This window comes from Plecotus auritus (assembly GCF_963455305.1).
Source record: "Plecotus auritus genome assembly, chromosome: 3".
NCBI classification, from domain to species: domain Eukaryota; kingdom Metazoa; phylum Chordata; class Mammalia; order Chiroptera; family Vespertilionidae; genus Plecotus; species Plecotus auritus.
The window spans coordinates 34,817,201-34,840,169 of record NC_137772.1 but is presented as its reverse complement, the minus strand read 5'-3'; the positions used below and the strand labels follow the sequence as shown (position 1 = coordinate 34,840,169).

Genomic DNA, 22,969 nt, shown 5'->3' with positions numbered 1-22,969 from the left:
ATGCTCATTTCCCACTATTAGTAGCTAAGGGAAGAGCGAGGCGGTGAGCTGGTGATGTGGGAGCCGCCGGGAGTATTTGCTGGCGACACCGAGTGTGGGCCGGAAGTGGAGGAGTCGAGAGGGCGCCACAAGACCTCCGGCTACTGAGGCGACGGCGGCGGCCCCTCGCCTGGAGGAGGACGATGTGGAGTGACGGAAGCGGCGCGGGGGGACGCTGCTACGCGGCATCTGCTTGCGTGTCCGCGGCCGACTGCGCAGCACGCGAGCAGGTCTAAGTAAGTGCGGTGCGGATCCTGAGAGCCGCGGGGTCCGCTCATCCTAGGGAGGTCGCAGGGAGCGGAGGAGGGTGGGGGGGGGGGGGTGGAGGTGGCAGGCGGGCGCCTCATTGGCGCCCTGGTCCTGAACTGCCTCCTCGGGAGTGCGGGGCTGCGCGCCCAGGCCTTGCGGCACCCGTTCCCCGCCTTGCCGACTCCGGGAGGAGCCGAGTCCGCAGCGGCGGGTAGAAACCCAAATGAACCGCCCTTTGTGGAAACATTACCTAGGCCCTCCGGTGCCCTGCTGGGACGGTGCCTAAACGTATCTTAGAATCAGGTGTCAGTGTGCAAACCAATACATAGACATCATCCCATCCCACCCCCGCACTTCCCGCACACTGATGAAAAGTGAAATAAAAATCCCAGCTTCTAGGTCTGAGGCTGTAGTAGCCCGGATCCATCCACGTCACTAACAGGTTTACACCTTCGGATTTCAGGGCAGGAAGTTTTGGGTGTTTAAGAAACAGCAGGAGATCCTCCCTCCCCGCGCCCCACCCGCACGCCCCCAAATACAGTTGAAGTCAATTTTACTGTTGATTTTTGTGAACAATTATTTTCTGCAAGTCGCGTTTTCTGTCAAGGTCTCATGACCAAGAACAAGTCCTTTATTCCACAGCTTTTGCATGTTTACTAGTAACTGAATAGAAATGCAACAGAGGATAGGGGCTTCAAGTTTTGATGTTTGATTTTCATTGATCCTCTCCTAGTTTCTTTGGCATAGATTAATACTTACTTATGTACATGCTTAGATCAATCACCTATCTTTTACTAAAAGGTTACATTTTATTCCACTAGACTATAATATTTAGTTGTCCAAGAGTTATGTCATAATTATCCTACTTAAGACATAGACTGCACAATTCAGTAATTGTTATAGAGACTTACTACGTGCCAGACACTGCTACCTACTGAAAATTCAGAGTTGAACAAGACGAAGTCACTCTCATCAAGGAACTCATTAGAGTCTATGGAAAGCAAATGCGTTATACTATAACTAGTAGCCCTGCCCACTAATCCGTGTGCCAGTAGCTCGTTGCCGGCCTCTTGTAGCTCCCCCGTCCCCCCCAACTCATAGTGTGCTGCCCTGCGCCCTCCTTTAGCTCTCTGCTTGTAGCTCGCTGCCCCACCCTCCTGCTGATCCGTGATCTGGTCTTTAGTCCTTTAGTTGGTCCTTATGCTTCACGGTGTAACGACCATTTGCATATTACATCTTTATTATATAGGAAGGATAGTAAGTGCCACCACATTAGTTTGTATGAAGTACAGAGTATGGAATGACTGGCAATAGGGAGTAGAGGTCCAGGGAAGACTTTCTGAAGCAGCTTCTACCTGAGCTGGGTTTTGGCAGTAAAATAAGGCGTTGCTCCAATTATTTCCTGTGTGCAAATACTCAGTTAATCTAAGTCTAACAGAACTTCTAGTTGTATTTACTTTCACTGACAGTACCTTAAGTTTTGCCTCATAGAAGTAACTACAGTTGTTAATACTGTGTTTTATATTTGATCTCAGCAGTTTTGCAATTACCTGTTTCATCCTCTTACACGTATGAGAAAACTATTTAGAGAGGCAGACACTCTCCACTGCACTACACTGCCTCCCATTAATAGTTAATTTGAACTGATGAAAGCAAGTCAGCCTATCAATAATCTACAAACAGATCTTGGCACACCACCTGCCTTCTCAGGCACGTCATGCCCCTTGCCTTCTGGATTTACTAACAAAGTTGTCCTGGGTTAACAGTATGACTTAGTGGTGGGTACAGGAAGCTTTAACCTAACATTCTCCTAGGATCTCCCCTCTCTTGTCACTTATTTCAGGCAAATGTATTTCTATCTCTTTTTCATTAATTCAATTCAATTATTACTCAAGAGATTCTAAAATTTTTCTAATTCTTATTTAGTCACTTCAGGAATGCCTGAGGCCCTTTTATATTCATTTTAGAATACACCTAAAGAAGGTTCTAGTTCTTCTAATTTATTCTAATTAAGATTTTTTCCTGATATGATAGACTGCTACTAAATTATTACATTTTCTGTTACTGCGTCTTATAGGTGTTACTGGAATTATGAAGGTGTAGAATTTCCGGAACATGAACTGGGATTTCATGCATTTATGAGCTGGCCTGAGAGTCTTACTTCTGTAACATTGATTTCATAAGAAAATAAATTATAAGTTTCATCCATGCAGTTTATAGTAAAACATTTAGAACATTACCCCTTTGTATGGAGGAAACTTCCTGGATTTCTTTGTCTTAATTCAAACATCTGTTTTGCATTGATAGCCTTGTAGATTTTTTTTTTTTTTACCATTTTCTTCCTTATAGGTATTTATAATCTTTGAATAAATTGAATTGGCTTCCTAAGTGACAATAATCTATCATCTTTTTTTATTCTGTCAGAGTTTACTATATTTACTAAGTCTTCCATACTTAAGTGAAGGGGAAAGCACAAAAATACTACTATGTTGCTGCCCATTATAATTGAAATATCTGCTCAAGCAGATTTAAATCCCAGTTTAAAATGCTGTCTGAACTGTTCAATTACTATCCAACATTTTCATAGGCAGTTATGTTCATTTGTCCCACAGGACTATTAATACACACTTTTTCATTATTGATGGCATGTGGGTAACCATTAGGGAAATAGATGATTTATTCTGTGGTGTCTCCAGCACACTGACTGAGAGCAGCTATTTGTGTTTCCATTTCAGCTGTGCAGCTGGCATGGTTTCTTAACTTCCCAGTGCTTAGCAGAAAAGGAGATGTACTCAGGCAGGAAGGCTGAATCTGAGTTCTGTATTACCTGAAATGTGATGAGAAGCTGTGAATTCTCCCAGAGTACTTAAGGAGCACCATGGGCTACTCAGTCTTCCCCTGAAATGTAGATGTTAGCAGTGACACATGGAATTTGCTTTCCACTTTTTACAGTTTTCACTTGAACCTATGCATTGTTCTATCACTTGTAGGTATGTTTTTTTAACGTATGAGCGATTTTTATTTTTAAACAAGGTATTCCTAAAATTATTAATTTAAGGTGGACTTTAAGGAGCTTTAAAAGTAATAGTTCACTAATGACTTAGGATATTTTTATTTTATTTATAATTGGTTAACCTTTAATCAAATGGTTTTTGGAAAATTCACATATAAGTAAAATCTTTTGTAGTTTACAAAGACCTTTTACTATTGGCAAAATCAGTAAATCAATATACACTGCAATACAATGTAAACTTTTGCAAATACAAGTAATTAGAGTAATTAGCATTTACTTTTATTTGGCGAGACAGTTCTTTATTAAAATATAATTTTATCTGTAATTGAAAGAATAACATATTTGTCTGATTTACTCTGCTAATTATTGGGACTATAATAATTAAACTGTACCATTGCAGTTTGAGTTTTAGTTCTTGATATATTTAAGTTGTTATTCTTTATTTTTTTTTAATTTTTTGTATAAAATGTTGCTGGGTAAGTGATTCAAATAGATTACCAATGTCAGAGGGAGAACAATAAAATTATTTGGTAAGGAGAAAGTTTAGGGTGGTTGTTACTCTAGACTTGGAATTAATCTTCAATGTGCTGTTGTGCCATCATTTACTTTTTATTGGAGAGAATAACCTAAGTCCCATTAACAAAGCACAGAACAAACAGTGCCGAGTTCATGGAAACGCATGACAATTCCTTGTATACTTATTTTCTGGTTTTTCTTTCTCTCTCATTAATAACACACTCCTAAAACATACTATATATGTTGTTCTACATAAAGATTATTTAGCCAAAGTTATGTTCTATAATTTTAACTATGTGATCTTTAAAAATATGTTATTTTGATGAGGGAGGTCTGGGAAGAAGACTGAAAATGTATGATGAATAAAATATTTTACAAACCTCAATTGAAATATAAAATCACTACATCTTTGCACATCAGATTTTTAGAGACCTTTTTTTATCTTGGGTGCATACTTAAATTACTATTAAAAGTCACATAACCAGGGCCACCAACCTTCTATTTAGTAAAGACACTGTTATTTATAATCTAATGCATATTTCTCCAACTTTACCTTTTTTTTTTTTTCCCTATTGCCTATAAAATAGAATTTGTGAGATCTTAGGGCAGTGGTTCTCAACCTTTCTAATGCCGCGACCCTTTAATACAGTTCCTCATGTTGTGGTGACCCCCAACCATAAAATTATTTTCGTTGCTACTTCATAACTGTAATTTTGCTACTGTAATGAATCGTAATGTAAATATCTGTGTTTTCCGATGATCTTAGGCGACCCTGCTAGCGGTTCTCAACCTGCTGTAGAGCCTAAGACCACCAGCAGTGCAGGAGGTTTCCTTTTTCTCCTCATCCTTGCCAGCACTTGTCATTTGTTGATTTGTTGATGATAGCTATTCTGACAGGTGTGAGATGGTATCACATTGTCATTTTGATTTGCATCTCTTGGAGATTAGTGACTTTGAGCATGTTTTCATATGTCTCTTGGCCTTCTGTGTGTCCTCTTTCGAAAAGTATCTATTTAGGTCCATTGCCCATTTTTTGATTGGGTTGTTTATGTTCCTTTTGTTAAGTTGTATGAGTTCCCTGTAAATGTTGGAGATTAAACCCTTATGGGAAATAATATTGGCAAATATGTTCTCCCATGCAGTGGGCCTTCTTGTTGTTTTGTTGATGGTTTCTTTTGCTGTGCAGAAGCTTTTTATTTTGATGTAGTCTCATTTGCTTATTTTCTCTTTAGTTTCCATTGCCCTAGGAGCCTGAGATTTTGCTGCCCGTGGTTTCCCGTCTTACGTTTAAGTCCTTTATTCATTTTGAGTTTATTTTTATGTATGGTGTAAATTGGTGGTCTAGTTTCATTTTTTTGCATGTATCTGTCCAATTTTTCCAACACCATTTTTTAAAGAGATTGCCTTGACTCCATTGTATGTTCTTGCCTCCTTTGTCAAATATTAATTGAGTATAGTGATTTGGGTCAATTTCTGGGTTCTCTTTCCTCTTCCATTGGTCTATATGTCTGTTCTTGTGCCAGTACCAGGCAGTTTTGAGAACAGTGGCTTTGTAATATAGCTTGAAATCTGGTATTGAGATCCCTCCTACTTTGTTCTTCTTTCTCAGGATTGCTGCAGCTATTGGGAGTCTTTTTTTATTCCATGTGAATTTTTGGAGAGTTCTTTCTAGGTCTGTGAAGTATGCTGTTGATATTTTAATGGGGAGTGCATTGAATCTATGGTTTGCTTTGGGTAGTATGGACATTTTAATGATGTTGATTCTACCATTCCATCAACACGGTATGTTCTTCCATCTGTTTATGTCTTCCTCTATCTCTTTTTTCATTGTCCTGTATTTTTCCGAGTACAGGTCTTTTACCTCCTTAGTTAAGTTTATTCCTAGATATGTTAATTTCGGGATTGTTTTTTGTTTGTCTTTTTCAACCCATGCCTGATTTTGTGACACCATTCATTGGTCACAAAACTATTTGAAAAATAATAGTTTGCCATATTGAGCAAATTATTGCAAATGTTGACATGTTTAATAGGTTTTCAAAATCTCACCTATATATATAAAACCCTAATATGCAAATAGACCAAATGGCAGAACAACCTAACAACTGAACAACTAGTCGCTATGACATGCGCTGACCACCAGGGGGCGCGCGCAAAACATGGCGGCGTCGGCAGCAGGTGGCAGAGCACGGAACATGGCAGGCATTGGCTGCAGTGGGATGGTGGAGCAGGTGAGCGGGGGCGCCAGACCAAGGCAGGGCACTGGTTGCTGTCATCGGGGCGAGCCTCTAGTGGTTACTGAAAATTCTTTGCTCCCACGTGCCGCGTCCTGCTTGCACCTGCTTGCTGGCGCCAGCCCTGCACACACCCGCTGCTGGCACTGGAGCCACAGCTTGCACCCGCTGCCAGTGCCTGGCGCCCGCCCCAATCACTTGGTGCCATAAGCGGTTGCGAGTGGCGGTTGCCGGCCCCAATCGCCCCTCACAGCATCTCAACCTCCGCCTGCTTCTGAGGGGCGAACAGGGTCGGCAGCCGTCTCTCGCACCCGCTGCCGGTGATGGCCTCACTCACACCCGCTGCCGGCTCCGGAGCTGCCGCTCGCACCCACTGATGGCACTGGCCCCGCCCGTAGCTGGTGTCGGAGCCACTGCTCATACCCGCTGCTGGCGTCTGGCGCCAGCCCTGATTGCTCAGCGTTGTCAGCGGGTGCAAGCGGCAGCTATCAGCCCCGATTGCCCCTGAGGGCTTCTCTACCTCTCCCTGCTCCTGAGGGGTGGTTGGGGCAGCAGCCACTGCTCGCACGTGCTGACGGTGCCAGCCTCACTCACACCTGCTTCTGGCGCTGGCCCCAATTGCTCTGAGCTGTCAGCAGATGAGAATGGGGCCGGCGCCAGCAGCGTTTGGGAGTGGCAACAGCGGGAGCGGGGCTGCCAGCAGACGGGCTGGGGAGTCATGGCGGGAGAGGCCGGGCAGGGGCATGGAGGATGGGCCCAGACCCATCTCTGTGCCCACCACAACCTCGCAGCCCACAGTTCCTTTCATGGTACACAAATTGATGCACTGGGCCCCTAGTTTGTTAATATGATGATTTAATCAGAAAAGTGTCTAAGTCTTGGGAAGCGATTGGCCATTTATTCATTTTCCAGAAAATATCTATCAAACACTTGAGTTTGAGTAACCACTTGTTAATTGTCTTTTTAAGTCAGAATGTTGCCACCTGAAAAAAGCAGCTAACTCAACTTACAACTCATATTTCATTACACAGCACCTAGTGCTTTACATCAAACAAATGTCACACAAAGTGTTTAAAAGTTGTGTACTCATTGGTTGAAATACAATTAATAATTTTAACTGCTTCTTCAATGACATTCTTAAATAAAAATGATTTCACCATCCTATTTCCTGGTGTTCATTGTGATAAAGAATACAATGAGTGGCTTCTACATTTTGGTGCTACTACCATTCTTGCTAAGGCACCAGCAGTTTAACCTCTCACTGATTTTGCACTATTAATGCAAATATCAGACAATGAAAAAACATCTTTGTGTATTTATAATATTGATTTCCAAGATCCCTTGAAAGGGCCTTGGAGACCCCAGGGCCTTGCAACCACCTTTTGAGAATCACTGGCATAGAAAGATCTCAGGTTTATAAAGTTCATTCATTCAGTTCAACTGCTCTGATTTTCTCTACACGGTCCATGCCAAGTATTTATTTAGATTATGCTTGAATACTTCCAGTTCTTGTGAGAAACTGTGTTTAAATGAATAAAAATGAGTGTCATAGACAGCTGTTTGGTAGAAAGTAAATGAAATCCTTAAAAAGTTTGCATAAATTTCTACTTGGTTCCTATAAGTAATCAAGCATGATGGAATTTAGATATTACTAAACCTGTGTTGTAAAGGACACACACTTAAGGTTTTATTTTTCTTTTCCTATATTTAAGGACAATTGTGGCCATTTCTTTGATTTTCTTTGTGTCATCTATAATTAAATAAGCTTATGTTAGACATGTACAGTTCTATATGTCCATGTCTGGTTTCCTAAGTAGATCATGACACAACGAAAATCAAAATAGCTAAGATAGCTTTGTACTCCTTCTCGCTTCCTGTAGCTGCTGTCAGATGTATGGCAGGCATTGATGGGGAGAAGGAACATGCCAATGCCAAGAAGATCCTGCTGTAGATAGGAGAACTCTATGAGATTTAGGATGATTACTTTGACTTCTTTGGGGATTCCAATGTGACAGGCAAGATTGGTACTGACACCAGGACAACAAATGCAGCTGGCTGGTGGTCCAGCGTCTGCAATGGGCCTCTCCAGAACAGTGCCAGATCCTGCAGGAGAATTATGGGCAGAAAGAGGCTGAGAAGGTGGCCCAAGTAAAGGCACTGATGTAGATGGAGTAGACATAGAGAATGGAAATGCTTCATACACAAGTATGATACTTGGAGCCATGAGAAAGAATGAAATCACTGAAGGAAAGAAGGTAAGTAGATAGGACCTTGGAAAATGCCTAAATTGGAGTAGGTCAGAGGGGAAAACACAGAAATTTGAGTATACTGGAAGCTGAGAAAGAATTAATGTTTGGTGCCACTTAGGGGTATGGTGTTGCAGTGTGAATTGAGAAAAATCCGTTAGATTTATTAGCAAGTGAGGTGTGCTTTTTATGAGTGATCATTATAAGAGCTGATGCATCAGATTCTCATGATAGTAAGTAGTTAAGGAGTTACTGGGGGTGGTTAAAGTTACAGATAGGTATTAGAGACATTTGACATGTGACGGCTGGTGTGGTAACATGGCAAAAGGCAGAAGTGAGAAATGGTAATAAGGCATTTATTTGAGATGTAGACATAAGGTTAAACACATAATAATCCTATATAATAAAAGGCTAATATGCAAATTGTCCCCTCAACTGGGAGTTCAACTAGGAGTTCAACCAGGAGTTCAACCAGGGGGTGGGGCCAGCCCACAGCCCCTCCCCTGGCCAACCCCGTCCCCTGATTGGGGGGGGGGGCGATAGGGGTGGGTGGCCCAGCCCCATCTGTGCACAAATTCGTGCACCAGGCCTCTAGTAATTTAGAAGAAGCATGAGAGATGAGAGTTTATTGGTTGACTAAGATTCTCTTCTCCACAGATCTTTTTCCCCTGTAAGCCACCCTTCTGAGTAGTATTAAGCTTGATTAAACTTTGAATATATGAAACTCACCATTCCTCTTGATTGTTTATGATGCTAAGATTATCAGCAAATGCATTTCAGCATGGAAAAGAACCTGGCAAATAATCCATCTCTCCTGGCAACACGTTTTATAAATATTTTGCCCCGAAGGACATACTTTAGAGGGTAACTAATCACCTTGCTTATTCTTCATGACCAGCAGCAGTGGTCTTGTATTCAGCTGGGCATTCACACTTAAAAGACCCAATGGACCATACCTGGCACAAACCTCTCCCCGCTTTGTTGAAAGAAATGAGATAGAAAACCCAGGAAATCAGCATCAGGTGTATTGTTCCTAGGTGATAGTACAGGCTAGTGGAAAGACGACACATGGGTGGGTGCCTCCTGACTTGTTTTGTGCGCCACAAGACAATATCTTTTGTAACAGCACATGGGCATGGTGTCCAGGATTCAGCAGAGGGACAGGCCAGTTGCAGATTATGTACCATTCAGAAAAGCCCACTCTTTTTACTTCTCACTTGGCATGTGTAGCCCTGCTCACTGTCTGCTCAATCCAGATTTAGCTCACCAATAGTGGTCAAGTTTACCACACAAAACGTTGCTTAGAAACATAACTGATATCCTGCCTTTATGAGGTTTCCAGGGAAACCATGTTAGAAGGTTAGCCAGAGGTAATTTTTTTTTTTATGGAGAGAAAAGGTTTTTGTTAACCCTTTACTCAATTTATTAACAAAATAAATGGAAAACTTGCATAAAGCTTGCTGTAGAACCTACAGTGGACTGTATCAGAGACACCATTCATTTACATCAACTATCATAACATCTGGGATAGTTTCAGCAAATTTAGTAAATAAAAAATTCTTCCTGTGTTAATTTTGCTTGTTCTAGTTCCCTTATGATAAAGCCTAGGGAGCAGAAATTATTGGCAAATTGGGTTATGTAAAAATGAGGCAGTCAGTGATTGGAGGTCTCTTTCTGACCATTAGTGTGCCATAAACGTATTAGAAAAGACAAGTAGACAATCCAGAGCAGTTTTTACTAACTTGTCTTTAAAATTGACTTCCGTTAGATGTTTCTCAAAATGAATTGGCTTTTATTCTGACTCTCACCGTTTAACAATTCATTGTAAGATGTTTATCACAAAGTCATTTAGTTAAGGTGACGTTTCAGGAATGCTTTGTGGAAAACTGCAAGTTGAATTTTCCCTAACCAATAATGGACTTAAATATGCAATTTTTCTTATATCCACTCTTAAACATATGTGTCCAGTGCTCAGAATACAGTTATGTTTTCTTAGAAGTGGAGAGAAATCTGGATTGAGCAGAAGTTTAATAATTCAGATATATTACTGGGTTGTTTTTTTAAAAATTTTACTCTTGAGTATATATAAAGTGTTATACTACCCAGTAGGGAATACAGTAGTGAAAAAAAAATAGTTTCTGGTCTATTTAAATTTAAATTGTATGTTGAAATTAGAAACTAAAGAGGCTACTTAAAACAATTATTTTTCAGTTTGAATAATTGAAAATTTTAACTATATAGATTGTGTGTGTGTGTGTGTGTGTGTGTGTGTGGTTTGAATTTCAAAATATGCCTTGTGTAGATATTAGAAGCTTTGTATTTTATCTAGTGTTGCAATAGGGTTTTTTTTAGTCATTGATATACACTTTGTTTGATTTGAAAATTGAGTCAATTCACTCCTGGGATTATCTGGGTTATAGAAATGCTTTACCATGTCCTTTTCAAATTTTCATATTTTTTTTTCTTATAGTTGTGTGGTAAATTCTGATTTGATGTTAACTTGAGCAGAACACAGTTAAGAATGTAGTAGTACAACCAGAAATACTTGGTCACAAAAGTAAATAAAGTTAATATATCTGTAGCATTTATAAATGCTTTTTAAAATTTTCATTTGATAATACAGGCATTTTTAAGTTCTCATTCTACTGAAAAAAGAATTCAGACTGGAAATAAGTGATAAACCCAAGATTATTCTGCAGATATGTATAAGATAGCATAGACTTTAAGACTGATGGGATTTTTGTGGCTTTTTCCCCTACTATGTCGCCAAATAAGTGATGTTTGAGTTAACCATCTCTCTGAAACTTCTCAAAAATGATGGGCCTGATTATAAAAAAAAAAAAGTAAAATTTTTCACTAAAGAAACATATTAAATTATTTTTGAAATGTTACAGTGCTCTAGTATATTTATATTTTACATCCCAAACCTTGTTAATCCTAATTATTACACAAAATTCTTTTATTTTGATGTATACAGTTAATGCCAGTGTGTTTTCATACTTGCCCAATACAACTTCTGTGTACATATGAAAATCACTCAGATATTGCTTATAAATAAAAAAATAAAATAAGTAAACATTAGGTTAAATGTTTAAGTGACCAGATGTGTTGTTGAGAATTATCCACAACAACGAATGGATATAGAGAGTAGCCCTGGCTACTTTAAGCTATCCTATATAATAAAAGGCTAATATGCAAATTGTCCCCTTGGGAGTTCGACCAGGAGACCAGGAGTCCGATCGCTTGCTAAGATGTGTGCTGACCACCAGGGGGCAGGTGGCAAGGGAAGGAGGAGGCCGGGAGGCAGGAAACCTGATCCTCCCTGATCACTAGCGAGGCCTAGGGACCATACCGTGCATGCATTTCATGCACCGGGCCTCTAGTTGGTAAATAACAGTCATAGATTGTGAAAGGCCTTTTTTGTTGACCTGAACAATGATTTAGTATTTGCTGTAATTGGCTTATTCTTTCAGTCTGATTTTTACCTAGTTCTGACACCTAGTGGTCAGGTATTGGTTCTATAGCTTTTAGGTTTGGTTTTTTGTTTACCTGACATACCTGCTTTTCTCTAGTATAGTGCTCATTGTAATAAAACTTGCTGCAACTGGATGGCAGTATTGATTTCAGAGAAACTTCAGAAAAATACGATGTTGGGTTTATGTGCAGAGTCATTTGAACAAGAATTCAAATTTAAAATCTGTTTAACAAAATAGTAAACATGTTTCATGAAATAATAGTGAAAATTGAATCTGTTAAATCATCTAACTCATCTTTATAGCCATTCTAACTTTATTTTATATTTTGTAGTGTTTAAACCTAACATGATGAATTAAAATGCTACATTTATTAGCTTATGGCTACAGTACAGTTTTAAAAATTAGTCATTAACAATTATGTATCAAATGTAAGAGTGACTTCTTTCTGATAGTTTGTTAGTAAAAGAGAATTTAATGTCTTTTAAAACTTGGTAAATATATAAGAAAAATTGTAATGTATCTTAACTCTTGCCATTTTAAGACAACATGCATACATTTTTTATTTGATTAAAAAGTTGACTTTTGATAGCTTTTTTTCTGAATTTTCTTTTTATCAGTTGTATTTTTCAGCAATATTTTAAAAATATTGTCTCTAATAAGTCACTTTCTTAATTTTTCTCTGGTTCTCAAAGAAAATTTGTTTCTTTTACACTTATCCCCCAAGTATTTATGGCTTTATCAATACAGCATAGCAATGAGTGTTGACTCACTGGTATGAAATTGCAGTAAGGACTATATAAAATATTTTACATATTTTGTTATATTAGTAATCTGAAATTTCTTTTTAATCATATGGGAAAGACAAAGTATTACTTTTTTTCTGAAAATAATACAATATTAGAAACGAATGGTTAATTTAAATTATTTTTTAAGTTTAGCTGTGAAAACCTCCAGGTAGAGAGGAAAATATTTTATTTTTCTTGTTCTGGTTTGTTTAATTATATTTTTTTCTACAATGTAAAAAGAATATTGACAATATTACGTCAATTGGTCTTGATAGGTTAGAATCTGTTAACTACCTCTTTAATCAGGTTTGCCCTCAAACTATCTTAGTAATGCTGTAGAATTCCAAAATCTGTTTTGTTTCTATGCACTAATAAACTATCAGAAAGAGAAATTCAGAAAATCCTATTTTCAATTCCATCAAAAAGAGTAAGATATTTAGGAATCAGTTTAACCAAGGAGGTGAAATACCAGTACACTGAAAACTGTAACACATTAAATGAAAGAAATTGAAGAAGACACAATTAAGTGAAAAGCTATTCCATGCTCATAGATTGGAAGAATTAATATTCTTAACATGTTCATACTACCCAAAGCAAACTACGGACTTAATACAATCTGTATCAAAATTCCAGTTGCATTTTTCACAGAAATAGAACAAATTATCCTAAAGTTTCTATGGAACCACAGAAGACCCCAAGTAGCCAAAGCAGTATTTAGAAAGGAAAACAAAGTGGGAGGCATCACTCTCCCTGATTTCAAACTGTATTACAAAACTGTAATAATCAAAACAGTACTGCATTGGCACACAAATCAGTGGAGCAGAATAAGAGCCCAGAAATAAATCCACACATACATGGCCAATTAATTTACAACAAAGAAGCCAAGAATATAATGGGAAAGGACAATCTCATCAATAAATGGTGCTGGAAAAACTGGATCACTATCTTACCATGCACAAAAATTAACTCAAATTGGAGTAAAGACTTTAATGTAAGTCCTGAAACCACCAAACTTCTAGAAAGAAAACAGTGCCAAGCCCCTTAATATAAGTTTTGGTAATGCTTTTTTTGATCTGACACTAAAAGCAAAGGCAACAAAAGCAAAAATAAACAAATGGGACTATATCAAATTTAAAAGCTTCTGAACAACAAAGGAAACTATCAACAAAATGAAAAGACAACCTTTGAAGGGAAGAGAATATTTGCAAATCATATATCTGGTAAGGGTTTAATATCCATAATATATAAAGAACTCATATAAATCAATAGCTAAAAAATAAGAGGGCAGAATGTCTGAATAAATATTTTTCCAAAGAAGATATACAGATGACCAATAGGTACATGAAAACACTATTCATCAGGAAAATGCAAATCAAAACTGAGATATCACCTCAGACCTGTTAAAATGCTAGCATAACAAAGACAAGAAATAACAAATGTTAGTAAGGATGTGGAGAAAGGGAACCATTGTTCACTGTTAGTGTGATGTAAATTGGTACAGGTACCATGAAAACAGTATGGAGGTTCCTCAGGAAATTAAAAATAGAACTACAATATGATCCATCAATTCCACTTCTGGCTGTTTATCTGAAGAAAAATGAAAATATAGCCAGTCCACTTATACTTACCCCTGTGTCTCCCTGTTCCTTCATTTAAAAAATTGGGAACATGGCATCAACTTATTTTTCTATCAAATCAAGGAGAATACATGAATGAAAGTACCTGGCAGTAAATGCTACTAAGCACATTTCACAAAATGAATATAGTTTGATGACCATGATAGCACTGGAGGGAGAAAGGAGACTGTTGATAACAGAAGGGACAAGGGAAATTAGAGTAACCAGTTTTGTGGATGGATTGATACAGGCTTTTAAGGATTCATCTAGTATCAAGATTTATATGGATCATGGATCTAACTTTAAGAGATATGTGTCCGATTACTGATAATGTCTCTCTGTTTTTTTCTTTAGGACACTTACAGAGAGCTACAATGGAAAAGTCCTGGATGCTGTGGAACTTTGTTGAAAGATGGCTAATAACCTTGGCCTCCTGGTCTTGGGCTCTCTGCCGTATTTCTCTCTTACCTTTAATAGTGACTTTTCATCTGTATGGAGGCATTATCTTACTTTTGTTAATATTCATATCAATAGCAGGTATTCTATATAAATTCCAGGATGTATTGCTCTATTTTCCAGAACAGCCATCTTCCTCACGCCTTTATGTTCCTATGCCCACTGGTATTCCACATGAAAACATTTTTATCAGAACCAAAGATGGAGTGCGTCTGAATCTTATTTTGGTAAGATATACTGGAGACAATTCACCCTATTCTCCAACCATAATTTATTTTCATGGGAATGCAGGCAACATAGGTCACAGGTTACCAAATGCATTGCTTATGTTGGTTAACCTCAAAGTTAATCTTTTGCTTGTTGATTATCGAGGATATGGGAAAAGTGATGGAGAAGCAAGTGAAGAAGGACTCTACTTAGATTCTGAAGCTGTGCTGGACTATGTGATGACTAGACCTGACCTTGACAAAACAAAAATTTTTCTTTTTGGTCGTTCCTTGGGAGGAGCAGTGGCTATTCATTTGGCTTCTGAAAATTCACATAGGATTTCAGCCATTATGGTGGAGAACACATTTTTAAGCATACCACATATGGCCAGGACTTTATTTTCATTCTTTCCAATGCGTTACCTTCCTTTATGGTGCTACAAAAATAAATTTTTGTCCTACAGAAAAATTTCTCAGTGCAGAATGCCTTCTCTTTTCATCTCTGGACTCTCTGACCAATTAATTCCACCAGTAATGATGAAGCAGCTTTATGAACTCTCCCCATCTCGGACTAAGAGATTAGCCATTTTTCCTGATGGAACTCATAATGACACATGGCAATGCCAGGGTTACTTCACTAGCCTTGAACAGTTCATCAAAGAAGTAATAAAGAGTCATTCTCCTGAAGAAATGGCAAAAACTTCATCTAATGTGACAATTATATAATGTTTTTATATTGCACTGTATTTTAATTTGTGTAGAATGATAAAGAATGTTCCTTTCTAGAAGTGTGTTATATCTGTACTTGTCTGAAGAGTGACATTAAATGTTGAAAGGACTTTAGTGCTCTTTAAAGATGATCCAAATAGTTTTTTACATTTAAAAAACTATAATTGTTGGGATTATTTCATACATTTTCATCAAACGTTTCAATGTGTTTATGTGTCTGTATCTTTAGTTTAATATGCCAGAAGAATATATTCAAAAGTTTCTTATTGCTAAAGTGTTACACTCTATATGATACTTAAGATTAATGGCTGGGTGTGGAAGGGGAGATATAAACGAGAAACCTTTGGATATTATTCCTTTAGTAAATATTGGGACAATCATGGTATACAAGCTTAGTTCTGTAACTGCATTTTTTCACCTTAAAATAAAGTGCATGATGATACTTTATTTCTTGAATTATGCAATGCAATGTTTTTAATGTAAATAGCACTGGTCATATACCAATGTATATGGTAATCTGGGTTATATCTATTTTTATGTGAACTATTTTGGTTTTGGCAAGAAGTGAAATTGAGGCCTGTGTGCAGGTTGCTATTGAATTTTGCTCTGGCGTATGCTGAGATTCAGCTTTTTCTTACAAATAAATGGGACCCCACTTTCCAACAAAAATGTACTGTGTTTTGTTAGGTACAGTCTGGATCATGGCATGCAAAAATAGAAATTTAGAATTTCACTGCAGCTTCAATGTGCATATTTGAACTTTTTTACATTTGTAGTTTTGATGGCAAAGAGAATTTTACCTTTTATCAATTTCAAAAGTATACAGGTAAACCACCAATGGCAGTCATAACGAAGACGATAACTTGTTTAAGAATTAAAGTAGGAACCCTTATTACATAATTGTATATACTGTTTTACAGAAATTTCCTCATTTGATTTTTAAGTCCCAGTATCTAGGTATATCTAACCCACTAAAGCCAAGGTGTCATTTATTGGACTTTTTGAAAATAAACACAACAAAAACAAAAAAGCTATGTTCTTTGGTTTAATATTTTAGTTATAAAATAGAACTGCAACAAAAGATAATTTTCTACATGTAGGAATGTGGGGATGAAGGAATGCTACAGCTTTTTATCACAGAACATATTACTACATTTAACTATTAAATGGCTATCAGTGGGAAGTAGTATTTAGTCATATAGAAATGTATGAAAAAATCTTACTTTAAAAAAAGCTCCTTAAAATTGCAAGATTGACCTTAAATATCTATATACATATATATAAGCTATGAGGCATAATTGTACTAAGTTGTGTCAAGCAGTCCTCAAAAATTAGATGTATTTGAGCTCTGTGCATTATGTCAGCTTTAAATGTAATATTTTGAATATTTTGGCTATATTTATTGGCTTTGTGCAAGCAGCTAGAACAGAGAAATTATGGGTCAATAATTTTGACCTTAATTTAAAACTCTTTCTATGGAGATAGGGCTAGAAATACTTTTGCCAAATAACATTCGTCTCATTCACTTTATGTCAATATTTAGAAAACAATAAATTACAGCAAATATTATTAATGTTTTTCTATAAATTATTGTAAAAAAAAGTCATGCTTTTAAAAACAAATTTGGTAATGCATATCATGGAAGGTGTATTTTGTATGTATAATTTCACTACAATTAAAGGATACTTTTCATATTGTCAATCATGTAGAATGACTGTCTTAAATAGTAATGTATTCAAAGGAAAAAATTTAATACAACAAAATCTATTGTACTTAGACATGAACTTACATGGAAAACCTTAGACTCGTATCATTCTTTAAAGTTTATAAAGTACCTTCTTATGATTTCATGTATTCATTTAGTCTACTACACTATGAAGGAATTTATCAAATTTAGTTGTAAATATTATGCTGATGAAGCCTAAAAGCTTTTTCTTCATCATTGTTTTTGTTTTATGCTTTTTAAAATACTCCATGTTTATAAACAATCTTTTTTTTTTTTTTTTAAGCCAGGACTTCAAAAGTTGTAAAGTACATGTATCCCATACCTACCTTCATTCTCTTTGGGTTAAGGAGCCTTTCTTCCTGCAGCAAAGGGAAGAGGCTGTTTCTAGGGTTGTAGTACCTAATTTCTGCATTTGAGAATATTTCTTTAGGTAGGAAGAAATAGAAAACAAATTAATTTCTTCAAAATGTGTCTAATTTTTGGCCAAAGCATTTGGTGTTAATAAAATGTGAATTCTGAATGAGTCACGTTATTTTGGATTCATAGGTTTAGTGGGAATAGAAGTGTGTCCGTCTTGTGTATTAATTTCTGGCTTATCGAAAAGCAGCTATAGGAGTTTCTGAATGAATTTTAAGTTATTAAGCTGCAGTAAATTTTTTTTTTAAATATATTTTATTGATTTCGTACAGAGAGGAAGGGAGAGGGATAGAGAGTTAGAAACATCGATGAGAGAGAAACATCAATCAGCCGCCTCCTGCACACTCCCCACTGGGGATGTGCCCGCAACCAAGGTACATGCCCTTGACTGGAATCGAACCTGGGACCCTTCAGTCCGCAGGCCGACGCTCTATCCACTGAGCCAAACCAGTTAGGGCAAGCTGCAGTAAATTTTAAGTTATTAAGCTGCTGTAAATTGGGAAATATTATTTAAACATGGCAAGATATAATTTATTTAGATAAAAATCCATTGTTTTAAAAGGGATTATTGGGGAGAAATGGCAAAAGGGATCCTAAAAAGGATATTGCAAAATATGGGAAAAATAATTTATAGAAGATAAAAGAATAATACTAATAGAACAGAAAGAGCAACAAAGTGAAAGGTTATGTATTAAATGTAGATCTAGGAAATAACTGGTGAGATTGGTGAAAAGGAAACATAACAATGCAAAACATAACAACACCAAACATTTCTAACAAAGTGACTGGAGCACCTAATATTGCCACTACCCTATATTTTTGCAAACACTTTGATTGTAAAATAGGTATTTTCATTACAATTTTGAATTTTTAAAAAATACATTTTTATTGATTTCAGAGGGGAAGGTAGAGGGAGAGAGATAGAAACAGCAATGATGAGAGAGAATCATTGATCGGCTGCCTCCTGCACCCCTCTACTGGGAATCGAGCCCGCAACCTGGGCATGTGCCCTTGACCAGAATCGAACCATTGACCTGGTTCATAGGTTGATGCTCAACCACTGAGCCATCATGGCTGAGCTACAATTCTGAATTTTGTTATAGGGCAGCTTAAATTTACTTTTTCATGATAGGCTCTAGTCTAGACACATGATATTTACCAAAGTTCCAGTTTTGGTAATGTGTCACTGTATTAATTATGTTGTAATATTTCTTAATGAGAATTCATACCACCTCATGCTTTCATATTCATTTCTTAAAGTTTGAAAAATTTGGTTTGAGATGGAAATAGATTTGGTGGAATTAAAGAGTGAAGGCCATATTCAATTTTATATGTTATTTTGCAAGCTCAGTTTAAGTATAAAAGTGTAATTTTTATTTAGTTCCTTGTTTTCTTGAGATTGTCACAGAAGACACTTTTTAAATTAGGTCATGGTTGAGATATACTGAAATCCTTCACTGACCACCTCCCTCTCTGTTTCTCTTATTTGACAATAATTATGGGTTTAAAAAAAACTGAAAAAAATTAGATGCTTTTGGATTATCCACTTAAATTTATGTATTTTCATATCACTCAGGTAAAGTTGGAAATGACAGAGCACAGATATCTATTTTTTAAATAATAGGATAGAAAAAGCATTCCTGTTTATATTACCATATATGTACATCATCTTAGCTAATTAAAAATAATATATTCACTTGTGTTGCAAAATAAATGCATTCATCCAAATAGTAGTCAACATGTTTTTACCAAATGGCACAAATATACTTCCATTTATATTTTGTATCTTAAAAATGTAGTCTAAAAGTAAGACAGTGGGTAAGAGACACTTTTTTTACAAAAAGTACCATATATTCATATGAAACAGGAGTGTGTATAAAGTTAATTTATAACCTTTTCTGTCAGTACAGCATATACTTAAAATTCAAGTTGTTTTCAACCTTTTCAAGTATGTTCAGGATAAAGTAATCCAATTTCATAATGTAAATCATTTTTGTTGCCATATTTTATTTGAAGAAGTAATAAAATTTTTAGCTTAAATTTGAATGTTATGTGCTAACCATGGCAAGCCAACATTTACATTTGTTTTTTATAATAAATTTCTTTTAAAATATACTTTCTATTTTTCTGTACTGACATGCAATAAATTTATACATTAAAAGTTTGATTAATGTCTTAAAATATTTTGTATTCAGTTTAAAAAATATTTTCTATTAACCTAAGTTATATGGTAGGGCATTAAAGTTTTCTTAATGGTTAAATAAAATTCAGAATGTATACTGAAATTAATGAATTTATTATAATGGTGTGGATAGAAAATAGTTTATGTTCTCTTTTCTCATACCCTCTCGCATCCATTTAATTTAAGTTAATATTAAATATTTTCTACATATGAATCACTGGTGAATGAACAGGCCCCAAAGCATTTGCTTAATCTAGGAGGGAATAAATGTTCATCGTATGTGGCCTTCAGATTTCAAGTGCCTTTTCATGAAATTCTTAGGTGTGCTCCCACCCTCACCCCCATTAGTAATGAGTTAAAGGTTTGGGAAGATTTTCAGAAGGCCTGATATTCTTTCAACCTTTAGGGGTTTGTACCTTGCTTTCTGTGTGTGTGTGTGTGTGTGTGTGTGTGTATGAGTTTTTGGGTTTTTTTTTTTGCTTAATCCCTTTACCTTTTTCACCCAGGTCAGCAACCCCTCTCCCAACCTCTTCCCCCCCCCCGCCCCCCCGCTCTGATAGCTCTAGGCCTGTTCTCTATATAGTGTCTATAGCTTGCTTTAACAAGAAACTGGTATGTGTGAATAGTGTCAGAACTAGTAGCATGTTAGGAAGTGTATGACAAACCTTAAATAGCCCACCTGCAAATAGAGATGAAGAATTCATTTCCTGGAGACCATCTTTCCATGGGTAAATCTGGTGGGAAGTAGGATCTCTCATGTACTTCCCTGAGAGATCGCCAACCTAAATCCCAAGATGAAGCAGTTTGTAGAATTATTTATTTTCAGAAGATAATTTCACATTCCTATTTAACTCGATCTGTTGCTTTACAATCTGTTACATCTTAAAGTTCATGAACAATTGGATCTGGTTAGAGAATATAACTCCCATCTTATTAAGGGAAGGGAAGGAAAATACATTTCTTTTTTAATACCTGCAAGTGTAAGACCCAAGTGTAGAATGTAATGTCATTGAGCCCTCATAACAAACCTTCTGAGTAATTTTCAGTTCCATTTTATAATAAAACTAGAGGCCCAATGCACGAAAATTCATGCAAGAGTAGGCCTTCCCCCAGCTGCCGACACCGGCACCCTGGACCTGGGCTGCTTCCCTCTGGCCGCCTGCAGGCGCCCAGGACCTGGGCTGGCTTCCTTCTGGCCCCAGTTTTGTCAGGAAGGATGTCCAGAAGGACATCTGGTCTAATTAGCATATTACCCTTTTATTATGATAGAAGGCTTTGAGTGGTTCAGTAACATGCTCAAGATTGCCCAGAATGGAGCCATAATTTGAATCTGTCTCCAGTTCTATATACATTGCCTCATTGTCTCAAACAGTTTGACAGTTTTTATTCATATGGTAATAGATTTAAGATGTTGAAATTGAATTAAAAGTAGACCAGTTCTTCAGGAACACTCCCAATGAATGGACTATGAATAAAAATATTAAGACAGAGAAAGATAAATATCACATGATCTCACTCATTTATGGAAGATAATGAACAACATAAACTGATGAACAAAAACAGATCCAGAGACAGAGAAGCATCTTTTAGACCAGGGGTGGGCAAACCTTTTGACTTGAGGGCCACAATGGGTTCTTAAACTGGACCGGAGGGCCGGAACAAAAGCATGGATGGAGTGTTTGTGTAAACTAATATAAATTCAAAGTAAAGGAGCGGAGGGGAGAGCAAGAGAACCGGATAGAACAGCCGGATCCAGCCCGCGGGCCGTAGTTTGCCCAAGGCTGTTTTAGACCATCAAACCTCAGAGGGAAGGTAAGGGAGGGTGGGGGTAAGGGGGAGAGATCAACCAAAGGACTTGTATGCATGCATATAAGCCTAACCAATGGACACAGACGCCTAACCAATGGACACAGACAACAGGGGGTGAGGGTATGAGTGGGGGAGGGTTGGGGGCAATAGGGAGATGAGGACACATATGTATTACCTTAATAAAATAAAATTAAAAGAAAAATAGAGATCATAAAAAATATTAGGAATAATACACAACTAATTCTTTTCAGAGTAAATATGTGTTCTTGTAGGAAAGTCTATAAGTTAATAGGACTTTTCTCGTCCTCTTTCCTTAGCCTTTTATAGATAACCAAGTCTCAAAAAATCAGGGAGTCATCTTCCTCATAAAATGAAACAAACTTTTGAAACTGATTTTGCTGTTTTTTCCAGTATGATTTATTTTCCCAATCTTTCTACTACTATCATGCCAGTCCCTGAAATTATTTTATAATAGCTAACATTTTTATTGAGTGCTTGTAATGTGCCAAGTATTGTTCTGACTTCTTTTTTGTCATTCTTGATAACTGAATAGGCTGAACTGGTTTCTAACTTCACTGATCCCACTCCTTGATCTTTGTCCTGTTCTAATTTGCCAGAAAAACTTCATGCCTTTTCCTACTGAAGGGCATTTAGTAACTACATTTCTCATTAAATCAAAGTCAGACTTCTTGGTCGATAGGGTCCTTCACAAATTAAACTTGTTGTAAAAGGTATCTACTTTTTCTCTTTCATGAATCAAACTCATTCCTCTTCTACTAGTATGTGTTTACTCATGCCCAGTGCTTTAACCTGTAAATCAAATAGCCTCTCACCTCACTAGACTCCTGAGCCATGACCCAAATTCATGGTGGCTCCAGCAAGTTTCTCCCCTCTCTGAATACCTGTTGCCCTCACTACATTTTGTACTTTGATCTTTGACTATATTCTATTCACTTCCTTATTACACACTGTCTTATTTCCCTTTTGTGTGTCTTACTACTTCAGTAAACCAAGATCTGGCAGACTGTCAAGGTTCTCTTCCACAGCACCTGGCATGGTGCTAAGCACCTCATAATGCTAACTATATTTTCTGTATAGAACAGGCTCACAGTTAAAAACTTCGTTCAAACATTTCCTTCTTTCAGAAAGAAAAAGGTGTACAAAGGCAATTATTGTAATATTTTATATTGAAGTTTGAGACCTAGAATGACAACAAATTGTTGTCATTGGAAGGGAAATTAAACACACACACAAAACCAAAGATTAAAGTGGG

General features: G+C 36.9%; 1 protein-coding gene across 2 annotated transcripts; it reads left to right on the top strand.

The window, feature by feature from the left end:
- Positions 1 to 16: 16 nt before the first annotated feature.
- ABHD13 (abhydrolase domain containing 13) lies at positions 17 to 19,992 on the top strand. Of its 2 annotated transcripts, XR_013960198.1 has the most exons (3): positions 17 to 275; positions 14,526 to 17,936; positions 18,173 to 19,992. XR_013960198.1 is itself a non-coding variant. In XM_080661768.1 (2 exons), the coding sequence occupies exon 2, from the start codon at positions 14,546 to 14,548 to the stop codon at positions 15,557 to 15,559; it is 1,014 nt and encodes a 337-aa protein (XP_080517894.1). In that variant the 5' UTR covers positions 141 to 275; positions 14,526 to 14,545; the 3' UTR covers positions 15,560 to 17,813. The 2 variants fall into 2 exon arrangements, 1 of the variants encoding a protein (XP_080517894.1); XM_080661768.1 differs by lacking the exon at positions 18,173 to 19,992 and having other exon boundaries at positions 141 to 275; positions 14,526 to 17,813.
- The last annotated feature ends 2,977 nt before the right edge of the window (positions 19,993 to 22,969 follow it).

Bases quoted from the DNA above. Each gene is read 5' to 3' on its own strand.
- ABHD13 (XM_080661768.1), top strand. From the start codon at position 14,546: ATGGAAAAGTCCTGGATGCTGTGGAACTTTGTTGAAAGATGGCTAATA.